Genomic DNA, 26,489 nt, shown 5'->3' on the forward strand with positions numbered 1-26,489 from the left:
GCCAGTTGTGGATCTGAGTCATTCCTCTTTCTCTTAACTGATCAGGAATTGTCCAGACACACCTGGTGTTGGGCTGGTTCAGCAGTGTTGTAACAGAATACCTAAAGCTACGATTTATGCCACACCAGACCCGTAGCCGGACGGTGAAAAATAGAAGTAGAAGGCTCGTGTTTAGGTCCTGCAGGTCACACAGTAACAAGTTCTCAGCTTTGCTGTCGTCGCACCAACTGTAAGGATAACAGTGAACATGACAGACTCTCACTCAAACTACTTACAGACGAAGCGGACTCTGCTGCCAGTCTTGCCGCGTACCTGGCGATCAGTCTGTGTTCTTCATCGAGCCGGTTCGAACTCTCAAGCATGCTATTGAGAACAGAGCAAGAAGAAGACTGTGAGGCAGTGAGAAAGACGGATGGATGTATATTACCACCAGAGGCGCTTGCTATTTCAATTTTTCGGTGTAAAAATTTGAAAGCTATATGAAACCCTGTTAGGTTCACGATCTCAGACGTGGATTCATGGCACGATCTAACACGTGACCAGGAAGTTGCACTAATAAATCCTGTCTTCAGTCAATTAAATGTCTTACTAAGAAAACTCCAAACAAGAGTTACTTTTCTCATCAACATTTCTGATAAAAGAATATTTTCTCTTGGGGTCCCTGAGTGGCTCAGTCAGTTAAACATCTGACTCTAGGTTTCGGCTCAGGTCATGATCTCACAGTTTGTGAGTTTGAGCCCCGTGTCGGGCTCTGTGCTGACAGCAAGGAGCCTGCTTGGGATTCTCTCTTTCTCTTTTCCTCTCTCTTTCTCTCTCTCTGTTCCTCCTGTATGTTCTCTCTCTCTCAAATAAATAAATAAAACTTTAAAAAGTAATATTTTCTCTTCAGTTTTATTGCCTTTAACATTTTTATTTCCTTATTACATAAGAAATACATGTCCACAATGGACATGTCAGAAAATAAGGAAGCACAAAAAAACCCCAAAAAACCCAGTTGTGGTCAGCCTGCAGTGATACCTACCTCCTGATATTCACTCTTGTGTGTAATCCTCCTCCTTTAGTATGGGCTGGACTTACTGGCTTGCTTTTAATGAATAGAAACAGTCAGTTTCTATTCAGTTTCATGGACAGAAGTAATGGAATGTCACTTTCAAGATTAGGTTATAAAAAGACCATGGTTTCCATCCTGAGTATGATTTCTCTCTCTTGAGCTCATTGCATGGCTTGCTCTGTGGGAAGCTAGCTGCCATGTCATAAAGCAGCCCATGGAAAGGCCCATGTGATAAAGAACCAAAGCTAGCCAATAATAACCTTTTGAATGAAATCCCACACATAGACCCTTTAGATAAGATAGCAGCCCCAGCTAACAGCTTGATTGCAACCACATGACAAGCCTTGAGTCACGGGCACCATGCCGGATTCCTGACCCACTGTGGGATAGTAAATGTTTGTTCCATTAAGCTGCTAAGTTTTTGGACAATTAGTTATGAGGCAATAGATAACTAATACAAACTGTTGACTATAATATTACTACCCAGGTAACTTGCCATTTTCTATTTACTTCTAGAGCAGTGGAATTATAGGAGTGGCTTCTAATGACATTAATGGGAATTGTTTATCGTCTCTTATAATTGTAGATTGTTAATACTAGAATAAGGATGATCTGAGTCCCTAAAAAAACCTAAAGCAAATAGACGCATTATCAACTCTCCCGTATTTGAGAAGGCCCTTCACTTAAGAGTAAGTTTTGCATGCCATTAAAAAGTTTCTATGAAACATACCAGTAATGCCAATACTGTTAACAGGCTAGATGGTTACAGTTTGGCTTATCACTTATCATGGTGAGTACCAGCTCAGAATCAAGAATAGAAACTAGTTTCTCTCATCCTTAAATATATTCTCCTCCATTTATATTCCCCGCCCATGATTCTTAAAGAAAAAAGGTCAATACTCATGAGTATACACTGAAAGTAACACACTTCTATGCCAATGGTAAGGTTGTAAGAATCATCCACTGCAAAGACTTGAATCCACAAAAAGCAACATGCACTTATATTATTTACATGTATGTTCACACATAAAGTAAATATGCAACCCAGTCTTTTAATTTTTGTTCAAAAGTGAGAAGGTGAGTGAAAATCATGATGTGCTTCCAGAATATTAGCTGTGTCACTTCCAAATCGCTCTTCCCTGGCTGGCTGAATCCATTCCTGTAACATTGTCTCTTATCATTCAGAAAACATTCCTGTATCCAGTCTATACTCCTCACAGATATCCATATCTGTACCAGTCTATACTCCTCACACATATAAACTATACCTGTTGTTATCCTGAATACTTCCACTTTAGATTTAGCCCTTTTCTCTGGGCTACAATAACCACGTAGAATATTCCTGAATATCTACATTTACTAAGTCACTTCTCTACCCTCAATAAAAACTCTTCTCTTTTCCTTTTGTCCATAGGAGATAATGCATGTAAAACACATCAAGCTAATACGATGCCTAGAACACATTATTCTGCTTCTTAAGTAACCTGTTCAGATTCATTCATGATTCATGTCTCCTTCAAAATACTCCCATCCAACAACCATGTAGAGTAGGGCTTTTCAAGTATTAGCGTACATACGTATGACTCGGAGATCTTGTAAAAAATGTAGTTTCTCGTTCTGTAGCTGGGGGTGATAGGGTAGGTTGCGTGGGGTAGAACCTGAGAATCTGCATTCCTAAGGAAGCTTCCAAGATACACTGATACTGCTGGTCTAAGGACAAAACTTTCAGTGGCAAGGATCTAGAAGATCTTGAGAATAAAATGGAAAATCTAAACACATGAAATAAACCCCAAATGTAAACCATATAAAAGAAATAATTTTTTATGAGTATTTGATATCCATACAGCATCTACGATATTTTATAAACACTCCTTAACACAGAAAATTCTAGGTTCCAGGCTCACATATGTACGGTACCAATCCCCAGAGATTGAGATTTCAATCAGCATAACAAAGACTTGGAGTAAGAAATGATTCTAACAGCAAAAGGTGTTAGTTCTGGAGAACTGATGCCATAAAGCAGATGTTTGTCTCTATAACACAATGTCTGCACTCTGTAGTGGTTAAAAATAATAACTGAATTTCTTGTCATCGCTTTAATAAAAAAGTCACAGTGTGTTCACTTTAAACAAAAAACTACCCCACAAAGAAAACAATTTAATTTGATTTTAACATGTTTATCATTTCTGGCTGGTATTAGAAATAATATGCCTAATTTCAGCAGTCTGTGTAGACAACAGGGACGCTGCTCTTAGCCCGGAGCAATGATCTGTTTGCCTGAAAGTGACTTTGTCAAAAACATTTGCGTGTGTTTTGATAAATAAATAATAAAAAAAACTGATAAAAAACCTCATGATAAAAGTGCCTTTTATCATGAATGACCAGCAAGTATAAATAATATAAAGGCTACATTAAAAAAGCCTCTTGGAGATGTAAGACGTGAAGTTATGGGATCCTGTCTAGTAAGCTATAACTCATACTTCCATGCCTTCCCTCCCCCAGCCCTGAGTGAATGAGGGGTGGAGTGATATATTACCCCTTTGTGCACACAAACGATTTATGAGTCCACATGTGCCATTTTAGTATGTTCAAATTATACAAGGGTGAATGAGGCATTCCTCTGATAAATTCCATTATTTCAAGACTCCAATTACAAATAGTTGAAAATGAATGGCCAATAATCCCCAAATCGTTAGAGAAATACCGATTCCAACACTTTCTCCATCCCTGGCTATTCATTTCAAGACTTTATAATCAGTAATCTTGCTACAAGACCATGATGAATTGAAAAGTGGCTGCTGTGTAGACTGTATTTCAGAGCAGAAAAATCTATTATTTTGAAAGCTCTCCACTTTCTACCTTAAATGCATGGCCATTGTGTGTTGCTAGTGATCAAAAATGGAATCCTAAGAAACGTAAGTGGCCTCGGCTGAGGTAGGGCCTACTAAACTGTGATTTAGCAAAGGTTTCTGGGAACCTAGGGTTTGTTCACATTTGTTTGGTTTCTCTACAAGCCTGTACTGACTTCCCAGGCAGGACAGTCAACCAAATACTAATGTGGTCTAAAGGGCAGCGGAAATACTTCTAAGTTTTCTCTTAATATTTTTCTATCTTCCTGAATGGGTGAAAGGAATTTTATCACCAGAGATTAATTTTTTAAGGCCACTGGGCCTCAGGCACTACTCTTCTATTAAAATGCAAACAGCTGAGAGGAGGATTACCGCTTGAGAAGGCATTCCTAGTCTCCCTGAAGTGGAGGTTTACTTGATCAGGTTGTTTCGCAGTTGGTTGAGAGCAACATGCTATGGGAATAGAGCCCGTTCAGGCCTTCGGGAGAACAGTGAGCAGAAGAGAGGTGGGGCGGAAAGGAGCAAAGTGATTCTGGGGCCCAAGAAGTGGTTTTAGGGGACTAACGAACGCGGAGGGAAATGAACTAATTCTCAAAGCTTCAACTGGTCTCTTTAACGACTGGCTTAAAAGGAAAAGATAGGAAATCATGAAATGGCAATCTTCCTGGATAATAATGATAAAACTTACCAGGATAATGGCATCCTTATAGGATGCCTTCAAACTCCTTTATCGAGATCCTGACTTTACCAGCTCACTGTTGTAACACCAAGGCCTTGCATTCTACCCTCTTCAAACTCTCCATTTCCTTCCATTCCAATGATCACGGGTGTGTTCCAGGCCACTGTCATCCAGAATTGTCATGAAGCCCTCTCAATAGGTTCTTCCCATTTTAGACTTAGTCTTCCCTCCAATTCATTTTGCATCCTGTGGTCGGTGATCTTTTAAAAATGAATTTGGCTGTAACATTCCTATGCATAAAATCTTTCAATGGGTTCTCAGTTTTCAAACTCCTCCATAAGACTCAGAAGGTCCTGCATAATCTAGCTTCATCCTTTACCCCTGGTACTCTAGCAGCCTTACCGGGTCAAGTTCCTCAAGAAGTTCCACATTTTCTCTGCTCTGAACGATCTCTCTGCCTCCTCCACCAGCTTCCACTTGGCTGATTCCTCATCATCCTGCTGTTGGCTTCAGCTGCCATTTCCTACCCTCACTTCCAACCTCTAAATTCGGGATTTTGCTCCTCACATATCCCACGTCATCTCACTGCCCTTATTGTACCTGTTACCCTTTGCGTTCTCATTGCTTTTTCACTTGTCTTTATCCTTTACTAAACTGTAGCATTTTTGAGGAAAGAATGGTTCCATTTTGTCACCATTAGACCTTGAATGTTTAGCACAGCACTTGGAACACAGCAGGAAGTGCCTAAGCGTTAGTTGGACAAAAGAACAAATACAGGTTAGCTCTCTGGCTTGCAGCGTCATGGACTTTGGTCCACATTTCTATGTCCTTCTTGGCTCTGCGTGCATTCTCAACACTGGGAAAATCAGAAGGGTAAAGATAAAACACAGTACTTTAACACTAACCATGCCGTCTAAAATTGAACTGTGAAGTATTTACATTTGGCGGAATTGGAATCAAGATACACTCAGTTGCCGGATGCAGATTCCTTATCTGCTCTTTATAGGTGTTAAGGTTCACAGAAATGTCATTACACTCTTTCATATTTATCAACATCAGATCTTCCCCACCTGCAGTCATGGCAAATTCTCTTTGGTTCAAATTCTGTTGTTTTCAAGATTAGGAAAGCAGATGATGGTATCTGAAAAAGGTAAGCTCCCACTCAGAAGAAATGCTTACTCTTAGGGGTGAATACGGATAGGAATGATATATAAGAGTGGGTGCGAGGTGGGACTGGATCATTTCTGAATTCAAACCTCAGCCCTCTTAGTTACAAGCTGTGTGACCTTGGGCAAATCACTTAACCTTTCTGTGCTTCAGTTCTTTCATCTATAATACAGGGATATAGTGATAATATACCTCCTGGTGTGCTGGGAGGATTATTATGTACCGTTTAGAGCAGTGCCAGGGCACACGGTGAGACTCTATGGGAGTATTCCTTTTACTTTTACCTCTACAAAGCAGGTAACACTGTCTCAGTATAATCATTTTTGCATGATCATCTCCTTACCTATAACTTAGCTTTTTGCTCTCGAACGTTTGGTTGGTTACTGGCCAGTATTCTAGGGTATACCAAAAAAGAAGTAAGACCATTGAGTTGAATCAATGAAAGATTTTATGGAAGCACTAGGTGGACTTTACATTTCTGATTTCCTAAACAGAGGGACGAGTTAGCTGAACAGTGACAGCTTTCTCTTGTTTCCCCAAAGTGGCAACACTGCCATTTATTTGTAATCAAATGTCCCTTTTATACAATTTATCAAGCAACATATGAGACCAGGTCCCATGCCAAGTTCTTTATTTGAGCGCATTTGGAGAAAACATACTCTGAAGTTCATCCAGTTAACAATATTGATGAATACCCATGAGCTATCATTTTTTTCTACCATATTATAATGGACAGGTTTTACAATAGGAGATTTTAAATCTACTTTATTGTATGCCTTTAATCCTATTCAAAATTAAATAAGGAATCACTATTGAGTCATTCCCCCATGTGCCTAGTTCTACACTAGCTAATTTGCATCAATGACCTCATCGGATTGGTAGTGTCTCTCTTGTTTTCCATGGAAACTGAAAATGTATTAGAATCAGAGAAATGAACTCATCTTTTTTTTATAAAGTTAAAAAAATGTTTATTTATTTTTGACAGAGAGAGACAGAGTGCGAGTAGGGTAGGGGCAGAGAGAGAGGGAGACACAGAATCTGAAGCAGGCTCCAGGCTGTCAGCACAGAGCCCAATACGGGGCTTGAACTCACAAGCTGTGAGACCATGACCTGAGCTGAAGTCAAACACTCAACTGACTGAGCCACTCAGGGGCCCCGAGAAATGAGCTCATCTTAAAATCAATTTCCCATCTGAGTATTCTGAGAAAACTTCTGTGTACAATGTAGTCAATGCAGATATGCACGCTGGTGGTATGATATTCTTCAGATTGATATTTCTAGAATTCTAAGAGAATACCTTTCTCAGGAGTCTTGTTTTATACCTGAAACTCCTAAACATCTTATGGAAGAAAAAAATAGTATTAATACGGAAATGAAAACTCATATAAAAGAGATACTATCAGTGAGTGCAGATACTAATTTTTTTTCTTTCAACAGACTGCAACACATTTATATTTTTCAAAATCAACCTTTACTAAAAAGGGTCATATTTTAGCTTACATATTAAAAATATTAAAGGCATACACTTCAGCGGATTTAGTGTTGATGTTGTCATGGATTGAATTGTGTCTTCCCCAAAATTCATGTGTTGAAGCCCCAACCCCCAGTGCCTCAGAATGTGACCGTATTTGGAGTAGGTCTTTTAAAGAGGTTAACTAAGGTAAAATGAGGTCGTAGGGGTGGGGCCCTAAGCCAATATGATTGGTGTCCTTATAAGAAGAGGAAGAGAGCTAGAGATGTTTCTGCACAGAAAAAAGGCCATGTAAGAACACGGCAAGATGGCGGCCATCTGAGGCCAAGGAGAGGGACCTCAGGAGAAACCAGCCCTGCCGGCACCTTGGTCTTGGACCTCCAGCCTCCAGAACTGTGAGAAAATAAATTTCTGTTGTCAAAGATACAAAGTCTGTGGTATTTTGTTATAGTAGCTCTAGAAAACGAATACAAAGAAATCAGAGAACGTTAAAGTGACAAATAGATTCTTTCCCAATATCACTTTTAGTTTTTCTTTTTTCTTTGCCCCCCATCAGTCATTTTCCCCATGTCAGTGAATTGTTGATACGTGGGTTACCCAGGTTTACCACTGCTCCATAGGCAAAGTTGAATACGTTGCTTTTTCACCTACTTTATACTCTTACACAAAATGTTCAACTAAAGGGCTAATTTATAATAGGTGATTTATTTTAAAAGTAGAAATCTTTATTTTACTAGTAAAAAAGATTTTCCAAGAACTTCTAATAATTTTGTTTAGGGTGAGAGGGAATTTTATACCGATAGCACTATCAATATCCCATGACATTAACAGATATTTATTGTGCACCTACTGTGCGCCAGGCTCTGTGTTAGGTGCCAGAGATATGGCAATGAACAAGTCAGAGAAACTCCCTGCTTCACGGCGAAGATAGCTGGTAAACTAATCAACCAACCAACTTATCAACCAATGATTGCAGTTCTGGAAAGAATGAAATAAATGGTAGGCCATGATAGAGACTAGTATGGGAGACCTACTTGAGGAGATGCCTTTAATCTGAGTTTGAAGCCAGAGAAGCAGCCTTTACATACACATAAGGGAAGCCAGAGCATGGGTGTATGGCAGGAGATGTCAAGGGTCAAATGGGAAGAATGTTCTTGGCATAGGGTAGAACTAGTAACATGGTCTTGAGGCAGTTTTAGGAACTGTTTGTAGGACTGATCGAAGTGGATGCTGCTAAGTATTGTGACTGAGTTGGGAGAAGCCCATGACACTGAGGCTGGGATGGGGCTAGGCAAGGGCTGGGTCATGCACAGGCCTGTAGGCCATGGTCAGGGCTGGGGTGCAAACCAAGTGCAGTAGAAACCTATTAAAAGGTTTTAAGCAGGCAAGTCGGTAATAATTTAGACCCCATCTATGAAATCCAGAAATGGAATCAAATATATAATTTATTGGTATGGATATTTATACAATATAAAAATTATTTAAATAAATTTTCTTAAGAGAAAAACATAAGCAGAAAAAATTTTAACCTGTTTATGTGCAATCAGGGGTCTAATTAGGTGACAGTAATTGATCATGACATCAAAGGATAGACTGTAGCCTTTAACTGCACTCTCCCCCTTACAGAGGGAGGTCTTTTCAGAGCTGAGAATACTATGTCAGAAGCTTACGCATATGGTATCAAGGATATAATTAGAGTTGGGTAGAGTTGGGTAGAGTTGGAAGTTCTGGGCTGGTTTCCCATCTTCTTAGTCTGCCCATCAGTTGGTCCCAATAAACCACTAGCAAGGCCAGCACTTGATAAGCTTTAGGGAAGGGCAGAAAAAGCCCTCAACTCATTACATTTTGATATCCCTTCTCCCCCATTGGAAAAGGTGGCTGAAAACCGTTAAAGCTTTTAAGACTTCACTGAATTAGGAAGACAGCAGGAATTCTCCCTTGAGCCACAGTTCATTTATTTGGCTTATCTGACATCAGAACCAGCAAGAACACAAGGGTTTCTCTAATTTAGCAGCAGACTATTTATAAATGAGTCAGTTTCCCATTGTATTAAGTCCTTAATATGGGGAAAAGTCCCTCAGAGTTAAGCAGGAGCATACAGAATAATGACAAAACAAATATTTTAATCAAGAACAGCGGTTAGGTTCCTATCTGTAGACCATCTCATGAAGGATGTGCAAATAAGGAGCCTGAAGAATGGGGTGGAAAATAGATGGGATCCAGTGTCAGAAGACCTCTGCACAAGCCCTTGCTAGCATGTGACCTTGGGTAAGTCTCTTAATGTGTCAGAGCTAGCATTTACTTCTCAGTGAAATAGAATTGATAATATCCAAACTTATAGAGCTTTGATGAGCAAATAATGTGTAAGAAAGGGTTCTGTAATTTTCAAAGTACTCCAGTAATGTAAAATGTATTATTCATATCCAGGTTGCCATGATGAGATACAAGAGACTGAAGACAAAATTCTTACTCTTTTGAAGGTTGTAATTACAATGGGAAACAACAATGCATAGACTAAATACAAAAATGGTAACACAATCACCATTCCTATTACTAGTATGTGCTCAAAATATCTGTCAAAATGAAATAAAAATAACGTAGTAGGATCTGCAACTTCAGGAAATAGATATAGGGTAGATGCAGTGGGGAGCAGTGTCACGAAAAGCTTTCTGGAGGGCTTTCTGTTTATGTAGGTTTTATAAGAGGCAATGTAGCAGAGTAGTTAGGTGTTTGGGATGAGGTAGGTTAAATCCTGGATCCACTGTTTTGTAGCTGTATGACTGTGGGAGAGTCACGTGAACTCTGTAAACTGATACCTTTACTGATCTACAAAATGGGGATGAATGTATTTACTCTACAGGCTTACATTAAGGGCTAGGAGAAATTATGTAAATAAGGTTTTGACACAGTGCTTAGCAGGAAGCATGTGTTTTAAAAAACGGTAGCTGTTAGGACTATAACCCTGACATATCTCACCAGAGTTGAATGATGGTGAAGCATTATAACTATTATGACAGAGAAGGTGAGACATCACCCCATCACTTATATAATCACGGCAAGTGTGGGGAATGGTGAGGATCTAATTCAACAAAAAGGAAATACAGGAAAAATGAGAAATTCAAAAGAGAGTTGGGAATTTTTAAGAACAGGAGAAAGCATTGAGAAATACGGAGGGCAACAGCTATTCACAAGGAGTCGGCTTCGCTGGTCAGTCTTAAATTCTGCTTTGTTTTCCAAATAGATATGGCCTCCTGCGTTCATCAAGCAGATGTGAGGTGTCTCTGCTGAGACAGTTTTACTGTCTTAAGTGACCATCAAGTCATTGTGATCAATCACTTGAGTAGGGAAAAGGGCTGGTGGTGACAAACTGTGAGATTTCCTCTTTGGAGATTTCTTTCTCACAAATTTAATTAAGAAAAGGTCAAAGAAGAGTGCTGGAAGTAGCTGGAATGTGCTCAGAATTACGGGGGAGAGGACACAGTGTGAGACCACAGCTTTGCCTTCAGACATGATTGAATCTGTATTGACTTCTTCTTCGAGGACTGTCAATACATTTTTTTTTTTTTTGGTAATTCCATATTTAGTTCTATTGTTTCAGATACCATATAACATTGGGGAACCAAATTCACTGGGAGTAAGATTAAAGCTGTCACTCTTCTCGCTCATACTTTTGAGAGGCTGAGATATAATAAAGAAGAGGAACTGTGTGACCTACAAGTTCGGCAACTTTGAACAAAGGTGGGGTTAACCGAAGAGTGCTATTTAATTTTATCTTCGTGAAACTAGGACATGGTATAAAATGAAACTAGGGTGTTGCTTATATATTTTTAAGATAGAAATTAAGGTAAATATGTAACTTCTAATAGATGTACATCATTATCTCCTAAAACATCTCATGTACTAATTTCGTAAGAACAGTTACAGGCATCAGGAACAGGAAACAGTCCAGGAAGGAGAGTTCTAGAAACAAAGAAGTGGCTAACAATACCAAGTGGCGAAGGTGATGAGGACTGAGTAATGGCCATCATGTGTTTCAGGGATGCTTTTTGTGAAATTGTAATGGAAAGGAGGCCAGCTATTTTAAAGGCAATTTAATCCCCTGGTTCACTTAATAGTTAATAATTACAAAAAAAAAAGAAGTCCACTGGCCTTTAGTTCAGAGAAAGTTAGAGTTACTAAGCAAAATTCACATATTTCTAAGAAACTGGTAAACACATTTGTAAAGCAGGAGTCTAAACTAGGCTGAAACATGATAAATACATAGTCTGTCCACTTATTTTCATTTTTACTCAATGTATATTATCACAACCAAGTAACTTTAACCAATGAGAGGAATCTCCTACGTCGCAATTAAAATAGGAAGAGAAAATCTTTAAGAATGCCTTTATCTGAATACACAGGGGCTATCTGAATTCGTACATTTTAACACATTTGGAAGAAAGCTTTGCATATTCTGGGACTTGAAAGCAGACTTTATCAGGATGGCTACCCATAAACATTTGTAAGCCAGAGAAGAGTTGAAAGACAATTTCTCCCACTGTTACGATTAGGGAAATGATTTCCATGGTATGATCCCATCCTGTCACTTTTCCTCTCTTTTACTTCAATCTTAAATTAATGGAGCATTGTCTTCCAAATCAGTGGAGGTATCCATGTCCTTGGAATAAGAAAATTCTTGCATCACTATTTTGCGGGCATTTGACGTGGCACATATAATACAATCGACTGGGGAGACCCAGAGTCCGGCATCCACTGAAGGCTAATATTTAGCATGGCATCCATTTACACAAATTTTGCCTTTCGCTATGTTTAAACAAGGATATGAATTCCATGGTATATGAGTGGGAAGTGTTCAAACTAACGTCATGAAGGACGTCTGATTTGAATCAATTCAAAGATGACTTAGTGACCCTTAGGTCACTAAGGGCATCCACTTGCCCCTTGCTGAGACTTCTTGTCAAGGGAGCAGACTGTTACCCTGTCTAAGGACAGTCAAGCAGCCAAACCTGCACTAACCATTGTGGGTTGTTCCGGAGCCTGTTGACATACAACCCGATGAGAACATGTTCATCAGCCAGCCTGTCTGCCACATTCAGGCTGTACTGTATCCTGAAACAGGGCAGGAGGAAAGAAAGGGTGTTGGGAGGAGAGGCGGACAGAAATAGGCAAAGCAGGTGGGAGTGGGTTCGTGATAGAAAAGGCATTTGGAAAAGCAAGCAGGTAGAGGAAAAATAAGTGATGTTCTATGAAAAATCCAAGCAAAATCCAAGCAATGAAATACACAATTTCATTTCACTAAGTTTAAAAATAAAGATTTCCAATTAGGTAAAGTAACTTTTAAGAAAACAGAATTGCATTCTTCAAGCCAGTAAAGCCAAGAAATTCATCTGTACGGTAAACACACTGATTGGGTTGCAAGCAAAGAGTAAGTATCCTTTGGAAAATCAAATCTGAAGTTTAGTCATTTTAAAAAAAAAGGAAATCAGGGAAAGTGAATTACACAGATGTGTCTACTCAAAAGAACTACTTGGTGCCGTTAGTTGGGTTATAATAGAGCTGCTTTTGCTAAATCAAAGACGGTCTTTCAAACACAAAGCATTTTTGACACAAGGAATCTCCACTTTTAGTTGAGTTAATTCAGGGTTTCAGGACACTCTGGCTTTAACTTACCCTTTGCCCTTCAGAAAAGCTGGAGCAGCCCTAGCCAGCAGTTTGTTCTGCTCTACTTCACTGTCCTTGGGAGGAGAGCTAGTTAATAAGATGGGAAAGCCAAGAAGAGGGTAAACACAGCAATGCATTCAAGAATAGAACTGGCTACAGACACTCCCAAGTTTAGATCCAAGCTCCATTTGGACAGCTCTCTTGGTATTTTGAAATGTTCAAGATGTTTGCAGATTTCCACAGAGTTGAACTAGGAGTAGAAACCTGGCCCGAGAACCATAATTGCAATTACACAACCATCCATGATCCACGGGTTGACCTCTGCAATTTGTTTAACAAATAGATTGCATTGCCTGGACATCATGAAAATCCATTCAACATTCATTACAGACTATCATGTCAACAGTCGAATAGTTCACGGAATCCTGCCAGCCTTTAGATCCCACTTCTCCAGCCTTCCTTATTTTGTCCAACTTTCTGAGTTGAATACACACTTGAAAATTACCTAGTTAGAAGATTGCTGTCATATTAGAAGTGCTTTACCACTCCAGGCACAAGTCACCTGACCCTTGCTGAGAAGCTGCAAAGAAAACTTTCAGAGAAACAGAGAAATAGACCTTTGCTCCTTATAAATATATATTCATCTTCCCTGTGTCTGTAACTGGTGACTAGAATCCCATCATTATAGCAAATTCTTAACATTTTAGGTTCATTATGAGGAATACTCATTTTATTTAGTAATTTAAATGCCAGTTTGAAAAGTTTAAAGTGTAGTTTTATTGAGGGATAAATAGAAATAGAAATAATAATTCATAAAGTGTGGCCATGCCAAAGTGACCCAAGATCTACTGGTCATGTTTCACTGGGAAAATGGTATTGATTGTTAGTATTACAATTGTACTTGTAATGCGCTTAAAGGGAACTTGCTCCTTTGCAGGTTAAGAATTTTTTTCCCTGTAACACTGGTGGACCTAAAACTATCCACCCACCCCTTTCATGGTGAATACAAAAATTAACTGTCTGATTTGTTTGCTGGCAAGTTGTTAATTTCTTGGATTGAAATTACGACGTCTTATCAAAAACTTGCCCAACTTTTCAACAAGTTCTAAAATGTATGTACGTATTAAGATGGCTTGTAAAGTAGTTACAATCTTAAAAACTTTATGAGTTTTAAGGATTTATTACAAAGTATCACTCTTTCAGACCATGAAGCACACACACAAAAAAATACAAATGTGCAAGTAAATATCACATTAGGATTATGCATATTGTGATTAGAATTCTTGTTTTAGTATTGTATGTACTATAAGGTCGCTGGAAAACTTAAAAATAAAATTTGATTTATAAAGCAAATGTCTAGGAGAGAGTAGGCACTCATGTTTGTTGAATGTGTGATCTCACTTAGCTTTTCAGGAATGCACCTATTACTTAAAACTGCACACAAATGGAATTGACTTTAAGAATGAAATGATTAATGTTCTAGGAGAATTTAATTTCTTGATGAACATAATGATTTTTTTTCCAGCATTTTGATCTTCCCCTTCTAAGGTGATGAAACTGTCCATTAGGACAAAATAGCCACCTTACGCCACCATCATTGGTGGTATTTTCCCATCATCCCACCAAAACAGCATTCCAAACCTTGTCTCCTGAAGCATATCCCTCTGTATTCGTTATCCAGTAACTACAGTCTCTCTGCTGCCCAATTACCACCCTCCCCAACTTTTTGTTTTAGAACTCAAGATAGATGTAGCTATTATATAATTGGTTTCCAATCCCTGCAAGACCACTAAAAACATGGCGTGAAACATCAATAATTCTTCCTTCCAAACTTAACTACTTCTGCCCTGTTATGCTTTTTGTCCCTCGAATCCCAGAAATTGTGATGGTATTTCCTTAAATCAAAAGCCTAATAACTACACAGGTACAACTTCTGGTGCTGAATGCACAAGAAGAAAGAAAGGACCACTAAAGAAAAGAAACACAAGAGGATCAACCGTGAGGATGCGTTTGCCACCAATTACTCCAGTGAAGTCTCACAGGAAGAAGGTGATGTGTGGGCAGAGCCCCAGGAGTGCATCCTGCCACTTGGTCATTGCCAGGCACTAGCACAGGAGGAAGTCTGCTGATTTCAGGAAACGAGCAGTGGCCCCGATTGTCCTTCGGTGGCCTTATTCTTTTCCTCCTAATTCTTTGAGCCCCTCTCTCCTTCCCCTACTCCATTTGCCTGTTTCCCCTCTTCTCTTCCTTTTCTTCCTTTCTTCTTCTTCCCAAATCCTTTCCTCCTCCAAAGGGAGGAGGAGCAGACATTTTATCTGCATACATCTCTTTTCATTTTGTTGTCATTTTCTTTGCACTGGCCCTTGGCAGTGTGGGTTTGAAGAAATCATTAAAATTCTTTTATGTTTTTTCTGCCTCCCACATGACTTCTTGGGAAAACCAGTTCTTGGAAAATATGGAAATTACACTCTCTGCATTTATGAGTTTGTGGAAATATACCATTTACTTCATTTTGCTACAGCTCTTAGTATCTAGGGCCAAGAGCATTTCTGACTTTTGGTACTCATTGTCCACATAGTTTCTGTACTTCCTAGAACTAGTCTCAAATTCTCAAATTCTGGGAAGCCAAAAATATAACCATGTATAGAGGAAGCCAAGTTCATGATGAAGACAAAAAAAAAAAAGCCACTCTTTCTAAATGAAATGGATCAAGAACTTACAGAGTTGACAGGAGAGGCAGATTTCACCTAAGGCTTGGGTCTATAAAGACTTTTCATGTGAAGTATCTTCACCAGAATTTCTTTTGTGGCTCCCAAAGAGCCCGAGGAAGGAAAGCAGAGTGAAAAACTTTTCTCCTGAGTTGTGAGGAGACTAACAATATATAGTTTATTATCATTTCTTCAAAGCAATATACACTCACCATGTTTTACAGACTATACTAGATTTTTAAACTTTCATTTTGTAGCTTGGCTGTTTGTGTGGAGAAGTTAGGTCGTATTTCCAATTCATTGTGGGCTTTGGGATCAGGCACATTAAAACCTACATTCTTCCCCTGAAATAATGCTTTCGGCATGTCAGTGTGCAAAAATGCAACAAAGGCTTGCACACAACTCTATCTGTAAAAGCCTCTCCTTCTTCTGCATGCCTTGTTCTCAAATCAAAATGTGTCCTTCCTTTTAATTTCTGAAGGTGGGAACTAGTTGGAGCTCCTCTTGACCATGTACGATAAATCTTTTCTAATCTGAGTCCCGAGGAAAAGCAGGGTCACCATCTCTAAAACTCTGTACACATATCTCTTTTTCTCACTGTCTCTTTTTTTTCCCCCCACCAGGTCCCTGGCATTGTATAAGTTCATTCCTCTGTGCACACACTAACATTAACGGCTGTGGTGACCATCGTACCCTGGAGGGTATGACAAGGTAAATCTGAAGTTTATGTGCTCTGCTGGAAGAAAAAAAGGCAGGAAATATTCCTTTAGGTTTTTTTGTTTCTAAAAAATTTTGTATGTTCTTACTAATTCCTTTTCAGACTTCTGGAAAACAGCAACTATAAAGATAAATGGCCTTTTCCCAAATTTTTTCATATGCACACATACAATGATAAAATGAGTTCTGGAACAATAGAGCAAGTTCAAAATGTCTCGTATTTATTTATTTAAAATTCACCTTCGGTTTTGAAGGGTGACAACAGGTGTCAGCATTTTTGCTGAAGCGTAAACATTTTTGGGGTGGTCTAAGGTAACATGATCACACAGAAATGTTCCCCGGAGTCTTGCTTACACCTGAAATATGGTTTTAAAAGCCACTTTTGTTTATGCTGTGTTACTATATTAGCCCTGGTCAAACATTTTTTTTCTTTTATTAAACATGAAAATAAAAGAATTTAAATAAAAGTCCTGGATGTAGTCTCACAGAGCAGCAGTATTACATAAACACATTATGTAAGGTAAAATAATTCTTCTCACAATGGTTAAATGGAAAATGATATGTGAATAATGGCAAATTAAAAACAGATATATTCATTTTTATTGATTTTAAATAACTGATAACCTTGCATGGTGTTCAGACAGGTGAAGCATGGAAGTTGGTCCCTTCGGAAGTAACTGTTAATCGTGAACAAAATTTTGCTTCTCATGTATGTATGTAAACACATGCACACATATACGCGTATAGCCATACTTCTACGTGTGTACATGCACACTTATAAACATATATGTTCATAATATATATGAACATTTAATGTGCATATTCACATACGTGTATATGCACACACGGCATTGTTTATATATGTCAAAACTTACTGAATTGTGCACTTATTTTAAATATATTCATTGAATTGTACGTCAATTATATCTCAAAAAAGCTGTTTTTTATTTAATTTCTCTCACTATAATTAACCCAGACTAGCAACAAGGGCATTAAACTAAGTTAAAAACCATAAAAAAGTGTCCACAAGTCAGTTTTGTCGAGATAATTTCTGGACAAATTCTGTTTTCCTTTCCTTCTCTAGCTTTCCATATCTGAGATCTGAGACAAACCATCTGCCCCCTACAAATCAGCAAACAAGCATAAAAACTAGCTCAGTGTTTCAGCGGGAAAATTAGTTGTTATCAACTCAGGCTGGCATGAAAGCCAGACCACCTTTTAAGCAGGTACTGTGGAGGAAATAATAAGAGTTCTTAGGCCATAGGTGATTCACTACATTTACTATGTCGTCCCCCCAGATACCATCAAGCTGTGTCAATTGCATTTTAGCCAAAAGAGCATCTAGAAAAGTTTGCTGGGTGCAAGGCACACACAGAGAAGAACTAAAGCAGCCGCAGGAAGAGAATAAAGGTCATGGAAGGGCGGAAGGGAGGTGGCTGCAGGTGTAATCACGCGCTAATAGTTTTGTACGGAAACAGAGTGGAGTGTAAAGACCAGTGTACTTCCAATTTGAAAATAAAACTAGCACATTAGTGGAGCTCTGGGGCTATAGGAATAAAGAATTAACTTCAAAGAGTAATTATTTCAAATTTCATGAAATTTCAGACAACATAAAGAGTGAAAAAGAGTGAAGAAACCTTCAGGGTGGTCGGCTTATAAGTTTGTCTATTTTACGATGCTGATTTATACGTGTATCTATTTTCCTGACTGGAAAGGATGGGCTTTAATCTTAGAAAAAAAATGAACCATGGAGAAAACGTTGATTTTCAGAAGCCAATTCAATGCCTCGATTTTATTTCAATTCGCTTCTGATTACCAAAGCACAAATGCTTAGAATTTAGGTGTGACTGTTTTAAGTCTGATGAACGAATCTGGGTTGTGAGGCAAAGCATCTTAGGATAAGCAAAGTGTTTGAAAAAAACTGAAAAGAACACAGTGGATTAGCCTTTCTGTGGTTGAAAACCCAAACCAATCCACCAACTGACCAATCAGTCGACCAACACAAATCTCACAAATGCTGCTCCACTGGGAAGAATCCAGATTTGCGGAGTGGTTGGGGTGGATGGTGTGCCTTCCCCATGCACATAACTGAGTCTAATATGGTATCAGTTGTTAGCCAAATGTCATTGTGACAAACCAGAAACCAGCATATTAGATTGTGTTTGACACACTCTATGAATCACAAGCAATTTTCTGGTATTTGGGAGAGCGACAAGATCTGGCTATATATATAACGGACAAAGTGATTTGTGAGCAGTTATTAATTCAGAGGTTGCATTTGTGAAAACATATGTGAAACCTTTAAGAAATGGTTCTAAAATTGGAGGTAAAAGAACGTAGCCATTCAAACTTTTACTATGTTGTTGTGGCTAATGAAAAAGATGGCCATAAGTAAAGAAACTTATTTTACATAGGAAAGGCCTGGTTAACTTTCTCCCATAAACGGGGCAAGGATTTTGACAAGGTGATTGGGACTTTACAAAGGGGGCATGATGCCAGCAAAGATAGTAGATATGCAGGGGCTGAAGGTGGTGAAGGGGAGAAGGGACCCTTTGGGCCTGGCAATACTACTTACAATAATGACAGTCTATGTTTCATAAGCTTAGAAAATGTTGCTGCCACACCATACATGGCTACTGGAGCCTTTTCCTAGTGGTGATGATAGACCTCCACTGATCCAACATTTTTTCCCTTAAATTGACACATTTATGAGAAAATAATCTAGGTTTAGGGATATAGTTATGATCACAAAAATGCATGAGGTGAATTAGCCCATGAATTGGGTCCTTTGACCCACATTGTACCTAACTGCACACACACACACACACACACACACACACACACACACACATGAAGACATCAAACATTTAAGGGAGAGCGCCTTTGAGAATTTCCTCTTTTCTTTTACGTAAGGGAAAAGTGAATCAAGTGCACAGCTAGAAAGGGAAATAAGAACGGGGGGGCTGTGGCAGATGGTGGTGGTAACCAGAGCTACACACACTCATAAATCTGTGTGAGGTGTATTGCTAGGGTGTCAAAAGACTTCAAAGGTATACCCTACTGCCTTTTGAAGATCAAAGTGGTATGCTTGTAAAGGACTCTAGGTGAGTAATGCCAGGAGTTTGTAGAGAGGATTCTGGAGTGGTGATTTCAATTCATCCTTGTCCTGCTTTATCTTTCCCCAATCTGTCACAATACGAAAGGCCAAAAGCTCAGGCTAAATAAAATATCTGTGTGCTAAAGCTCCCTAATTTCTTAATGCTGCCTTAACACTGACCAATGCCATCCTTGCTTGCTTAAGTTTTAGGTTTTATTAGATTTTAAAAAGCGCAGTTGGGTTTGGGTAGGAGTGAGGGCAGAGCTCTAGGTCATATCTGTTTGGTTCAGTTCCAGTTGTAGGAAGAACAGGACCTATAATTTATGCCTACATTTGGCATGATGGGTTTCCATCGACCTTCGTGTACGGACGTGGCTAAGAAATAAACAGTGGGTCACCAACCAGCATTATCAAGTGATAGAAATTAAGCATTGAGAGCATAAAGGTCGTTTTTAAATTGCTACTTTAATAGGAATCAGGGGCACCTGGGTAGCTCAGTCGGTTGAGCAGCTGACTTCGGCTCAGGTCATGATCTTGTGGTTTATGGGTTTGAGCCCTGCATCGGGCTCTATGCTGACAGCTCGGAACCTGGAGCCTGCTTCAGATTCTGTGCCTCCCTCTCTCGCTGTCCCTCCACTGCTTGTGCTCTCTCTCTCTCAAAAATGAATAAACATTAAAAAATATACATATAAAAAAATAGGAATCAGACTGCCTGACCTGGGGGAAGAGTGGTCCAGACTTAGTAGGATAGTGGATACAAATTCTCAAGTTTTTTACTACAATATGGTCCAGCCATGTGGCACTGTCCTGGTCTTATGCCTTTAGTGCTCAAGATCATTCCAAGAGGCTCTTTGATTCAAGAATCTAAGAAATCACCAACTGGGGTCTTGCAAACTATACAAAAGCAGAGTTTCATCCAAAGAAGAAGATCGGCTTGGTACTCTTCATATATATGCATCTCATGTATACGGGTATGAGGCTGTGAAATCAATTAACATAAGCAGAAAAGAGAGGAAAGAGCTGAGAAGCCCAGTTCGAGTTGAAAATTCTCCACGGAATCTCATGAAATCCCGGAAGACTTCTATATCTCTACTAAGACATACGAGAAGAGGATTTTAGTGATGGAGGAGAATGACTAGCAGTCTAGCTATGGAACTACTAACTACGATTAGTGATGGAGCGCTGGGATACTGACCGTGAGCTGTGGTCAAGCTGATTTACATACAGCTTTATGAGCGAATGCTCTTCAGCCACAGGGCTGGATGCACTTATCCCCTCAGGTGACCTGAGGGGTGCAAACAATGAGACCTCATTAAAACCTTCCACGGACAGAGCAAGGCCCACTCAGAGAGGAAAGGCATTCAGTGTACACAGCTTTATTGAACAGCACCCTCAAAACAGAAACCAGAGGCTAACCTCCGTGGTGACAGAAAGAACCGCAGTCTTTAAACAACGTTATCTGTGGTTCACAGAGAACATTCCAACAGGACTGAAAATGGGAAAAAGGGGAAATGATCATAGTTTGGGTTAACGGGTACCACGCACCCTGGAGGAACCAGAACAGCTCAAAGTATATTATAGGGATATTTTAGAGGAGAGGAAGCCATGTTATCCATCTAGACGCATCCACCATAAGCACCGTCCGAGCTGAAATGATATAAAACGACCTTCAGTAAGGATGGGGTCTACCTCTGCTTGACATTTGCAGAATGCAGGGTTTCCTAATAAAAGCACACCTTTCTTAACATCATGGCAGATCTTCCCTAGATAGATGTACAGGCCCGTGTCTCTTACAGATTTTACACTTTATGATTTTGTTTTGGAAAAGATGGTTGAATATGCTTGTGGCTTTGAAAAGGAGCGCTTAAAGGAACACACAGCGCCTAAACCATGTTATTTCACTGTGGGTGTTCTGCGGTTCAAGTGCGTCCTCATTTCCCCTTGTTACAGACCTGCTTAATTTAGTGTGGGGGGGGGCAATACCGCCAACTACAACATTCTATTTATTATGCGAATTACAATTATGGGGAACATCTTCATCTCCCGTTCCTGCTGATGGGCAAATACAGGAACTCAGGGAAAAAAATCAGCAGTGTTCTGAGTCTCATTGTCTGCAAACCCTCACTTGAATGTACCAGGATATTACAGTGAAACTGGTACTTCAGAAACCTCACCAGGGGAAAAGGCTGATTATGTTTGCTTTATGAAACATGAGGTTGTTTTTTTCTTTTTTTTTTTTCCTGCTAAAAGGCATTTGAAATCTTAGGTTCATTACTCACTCCACTTTTCCTTACCTTTGTTTCTGCTTTCCTGTGAGCCTTCTCCACGTACTGATAAAATAAGTTCCTGGTACTTTACTGGTGAGATTTGATCAAATGATTTGGAGTATCTCTTGACCCTGCGTATTTATCAAGCTAGCTCTAAGAGAAGTATTTGCTTCACCTGTTCTTTGCTCACATGGGAGTGAATCTTTGTATAAAAAACAGGAGACCCTTTTAAAAAAGTTCTTGTTATAATCCCTGAAATCACTTATGTGGAAACTATACTTCCAAGTTTGATCTCCAGCTTTTAGCCCCAGGAACTCCAGAGTTCACCAAACTTTGAGATGAGATTATACAATGTTTCAGAACGTACATAAGAAATTTCCCATTGCATCTTGAAATTCCAATTCCCCGGCTTAAATGGGCCATTCCAAGTGATACAAAGGTGACTTTCTCAACGAGATGGAATACATGTGTGTTGATCATAAAACTTAAACATATCCCACATTCCTACTGTGGGTGAATCGTAAATGCAAGTTTCCAGAAGTGACATTAATCCCAAAAGCCATCCCAGCCATCTTCGAAGGCATCCAAATGAGCAAAAGTGAAAACTTGTGACAGATATTTACAAACTAGTTTCAAACAGTCATCTTCCACACTTGGCTTACATTAGAAAATTTTTCTTAACCCAGAATTAGGGGTCATTACGAAAGAGAGGGCTTATTTCATAATAAGATGGGAACTTACCTCCTGGTAATGAAAGGACTTCCTGAGGAGGGGACAGAGTGGGAGAAGAGGGTGTCATTCATGCTGGTTACAGGTCTGGGTGGCCTAAAACGAAGTACAGTGTGGGTGGAAAGTTAAAACAAATAAAAGTCACAGGTTAAAAACTATCCACCATCTCTCCAGGAAAAGGGCTGCAAAGATCAGAGCTCTATCATACCCAGGATCAACACAAAATTTTGTATTTTGCACTGAAATTATTTAAGTGTTCTGGGAAGTTACATTTCCTTGAAAACGTGGAATGTCCATTAACAATTAGGAGGAAGACCTCTGGATGCCATAGGAATATTTAACCGTGGGCTTTGAGCCTTGCTGTTTCACTGAGTCACATTCTTGAATGGAGCAAGGACTCTGGGGAAGCTTCAGGTCCACTGTGTTCTAAAAGGAGAAGCTCTGAAAAATTAATGATAAGCAGAATCTACATCCTCTTGGAAAGCAGAGGATTCCTGGGGCTTCAGAAGCTTTTCCTGTGCTCCGCATGACAATGGCCCTTTCTCAATACACCTGGTCTGGAGCGACTCAGTTGCAAAAGCATACCATGCCTTATTTATTCTATGTGAAGATGCTGTCAAACACCACACGGTTTAGTGAGTTTCTATTATCTGGATGTTCCGTATAATAGGGCACATAGTGCAAGGCATCCCATAAACTTCAGTTCTTCTCATATGATGAGAGAAAGAAAATAGGTTCAGTATTTCTCAGAATTGTACACGGCCTCAAGCTCTGACAACACGGGGTCTGCCATTCCAACGCTATTTTTCATTATCGCCTGGCATTCTGTCCCTATCGCTAAGGTCTTGGTTCAGGCAAAATGGTAGAGCTGAGATGCCTGTCTCATCTCCAAGTGGTTTTTAGTCTTAGGTTCACTGGAATATGCTCTATGAGATGGAATTGAGAGTTCAGAATATGGATAATGAGGCAGGGCATCATTTTGAGTCAGAGGACATTTGATCTCAGGGTAGTTCCATATTTGAGTTTGATGGTGCAGGATTCTTGAACACTAGATATAAATCACAGGAGCCTACAGAATCTAGTTGTGTTGGCTTGATCAAGAGACACATTTGCAATGGTTTAGTTTCTACCTTAGGGAACCAGCTGGTGTTGGATTCCACAATGCAGAGACCCTGGGGAAAAGGTAGACTTGTTTGTCTCAGTGCGTTTATGGGAGTGGACGCGATGCTATAATTTTGACAGCACTATTTGCAAAAATTCACTGAAATTGTGGTTCCCGGTACTCGGTGCTAAACAGTATTCTAAGATTTTAAAAGACATTATCTGTTGGATGAGGTCAAAATAGCGCTTAACTATTTCATCTACTGTAAATATATTAGCTGGAGTTTTGAAGACTATCTTAGCGTTTTGCATTATTTATCTAGGATGTGTCTTGGCCCACATGAGGCTAGTTTAAAACTAATTCTACCTTGAGCACAACACTTTCATTTCGTAAGAAGGATGTTAATCTTATGCAAATGTCCTATGTCATTTTTGAAAAGTTAGGTAAATCAGATTTTAAAACAGTAAGAAGAATGAAATACCTGCATTTTTAACTTTGCAAGAAGTTTGAAACTATCAACTTGACCCACGTTTCTGGTTTTCTTTTGTCTTTTTTAATTTTCCCTTTGTGCTCTAGCTCCAGGAAATGAGAAAACAAGTAGAGTTGGAATGCTTTTTACCGAGCCTAGTAAATTTACTCCATGGAACCTGGCCACCGCAAAGCTGAAACTGCAGTTTCTTAGTGAATGGCTTCATGTTTCAGGTTCATCATGGAAATGTTGAACTTGGGACACAACTATAACTAACCTTGGCAACAAATGGTGGCTGTCAAAGGAACTGAGGTTCCTGTTTTCTCCATAATCAAATGAGAAGTTACTTTACCTAATAAGTAGGTCACGCTGGGAATTTTAAACAGATTTATTCTTATGAACAAGAAATAGCTCCACAAGATAAAGTCACAGGGATCTAGTGCAAAATTTTCCCTGTGGACGAGACCTTCACAGAGGACGTTTTTATAAAATTGGCATTTGTCTTGTGAATGGAAAGTGTTCAGCTGAAGGCAGAATTACCTTTAAAGTGGCCTCATGTTACTCACTTGTTTTGTGTCTCATAACCACTTATGATTATAAGTCTTTATAAGCACACAGGGGACTATTGAACTACTTACCAAGTATCACTTTTGGCAGCAAGGAATTGAATAGAATAGAGACTGTTAATCATGGTAAAATTGACAAGAAATACAATAGCTAAGAACAAATGCCAAAATACCAAAATGTCGCCACTTAAGCAGCCTTATGTATCTATGATAATTTAGAATAGCTAAATGAACAGCATATTTTAAAATTAGAAGTCTTAGATACCCCTATCCAAAAAACAAAAAGAAAAAGACATGGGTATCTATTTAGGAAAAAGACATTTGAATAGTAAATGAGAGAAAAACGTCTAAAGTTAAAAACAGAAAAAAAATTCTGGTCTAATATAGATTGGGCATTCTGCGTGCAGAATTTCTTGTATGTTATTTCAATAATGAAATATTTTCTACAATTTGCATTTTAAAGTTGAGACTTTAAATTCACCCTGGAAAAATATATTATCAGTGAGTATAGATCACTCCTTTGATTCGAGGACTATTTGGAGAATCTGGTTAAATATATGGAACTTTTTCCAGAAAAAGGCGTATTAGTGGAGAATTTTAAGAGAATCCTGAAACTCTTCAAGGAACTCAAATTGTGCAGAGATTGCCCTCAGTTAGTTTACTGAATAACACATCAGAAATTAAAGTTAAAAGTTTGTTTACTCATTAGCCAATTAAATAACACACACACACACACACACACACACACACACACACACACACCAGGCCGGAGCATAATGGGGTACAGGCTTTGTGCTAGGTAATACTGCAGTGTGACTGACCATGAAATTTATTTCACTCTGCCTCACTTCCTAATTTTGTCTCCAAGTGGGAGGAAGCATCCTAATTCTGTTCCACTGCAAAGCTCTTAGAGTCAGGCTGTTCACATCCACTCTCTATTTTCCTTACACCCATCAGCTCTGATTGAACGTTGTTCTCTGGGGTGAAACTCTTAGCCAGGCTGATAGGAAATGACTCCATGGCAGAGGTCAGACAGCATAGACTTTTTCTCACTTAGTTTTATTCATTTATTAAAAATTTAGTGATTGTCTCTGGCTATGGGAAGAACAGTTGAGATCTTAATAAGAACAGCTCGTACGAGGTCGTTTTCTGCAGGTGATTGGCCCTTTGGGATACTTCCCAGATTTATTTACCCCTGGCTTATTTTCAGGCTTATTTTCAGGATAAAAATTTCCAAAAATAAGTTAACCACATTCTACCTAATTGGCTTACATTAGTTTTTTGGATGCTTAGCCCATGCCCGCAACAAAAGCCTCCAGGCTGTGTGTATTGCTGAAGGCAGTGAACCCTCAAAACACACTTGGGAGCAAACCAGACAGAGCCTTGTAGTATTTACATAAAGCCATAGACATGTCACAGCACAAATCATTTGATGGTATTTGCTTAGGTCCATCAGAGGAAAGAGTAACTACTTTCATAAAGGTCGCATCCATCACGGCATCTTTAATGGGTCATATTCTGAACTGCCTGAAGCATGGGCTTTGCCCTGGTGGATTCCTAATCTTGATAGGTCTGATCAGCTCAGCTCTGGATGTCAACAAGCAAACATAGGCCCTGCGGTGCAGGGGGTCCTGCTGAACGGTGCAAAACAAAAAGGAGTTTGTATAGAGGGGAGACCACCTTTTCTAGAGCCTTTCTGACATACCTTTGACTACATAATTCCTAACTGGGCACAGATGCAGATGATATGCTTGTTTCTTCTTTTCAGCCCAAGATAACACCAAGGAATAAATATTTTCTACTTTAGCCTCCCCTGTAATCTGGCCATGCAGGCCTGAGAGAGGCTCCCAGGCATGAGGCTTCTGGGGGGTGGAAAGAATGGGTGGTAGCACTCTTTCCTAGCCCACTTTCTACCCACCAAACTCGCAAATACTTTGGAGAAAGAATTTTTTAGTC

The 26,489-nt window shown here is 39.3% G+C and overlaps 1 protein-coding gene across 1 annotated transcript in view; it reads right to left on the reverse strand.

The window, feature by feature from the left end:
* DTNA (dystrobrevin alpha) overlaps nucleotides 1–26,489 on the reverse strand; it is a 161,380-nt gene that overhangs the window by 36,758 nt on the left and 98,133 nt on the right. Inside the window, exons 10-15 of the mRNA XM_047087002.1 lie at nucleotides 24,606–24,614; nucleotides 22,409–22,492; nucleotides 20,596–20,685; nucleotides 12,888–12,965; nucleotides 12,234–12,326; nucleotides 276–363 (exon numbers count right to left, since the gene is read on the reverse strand). Coding sequence (XP_046942958.1) covers nucleotides 276–363; nucleotides 12,234–12,326; nucleotides 12,888–12,965; nucleotides 20,596–20,685; nucleotides 22,409–22,492; nucleotides 24,606–24,614 — 442 coding nt within the window. The remainder of the gene's footprint in view (nucleotides 1–275; nucleotides 364–12,233; nucleotides 12,327–12,887; nucleotides 12,966–20,595; nucleotides 20,686–22,408; nucleotides 22,493–24,605; nucleotides 24,615–26,489) is intronic.

The sequence above is a fragment of the Lynx rufus genome, unplaced genomic scaffold, assembly GCF_022079265.1.
Source record: "Lynx rufus isolate CCGP_SWC_20201006 ecotype Redwood Valley unplaced genomic scaffold, mLynRuf1.p SCAF_22, whole genome shotgun sequence".
Lineage (NCBI taxonomy): Eukaryota > Metazoa > Chordata > Mammalia > Carnivora > Felidae > Lynx > Lynx rufus.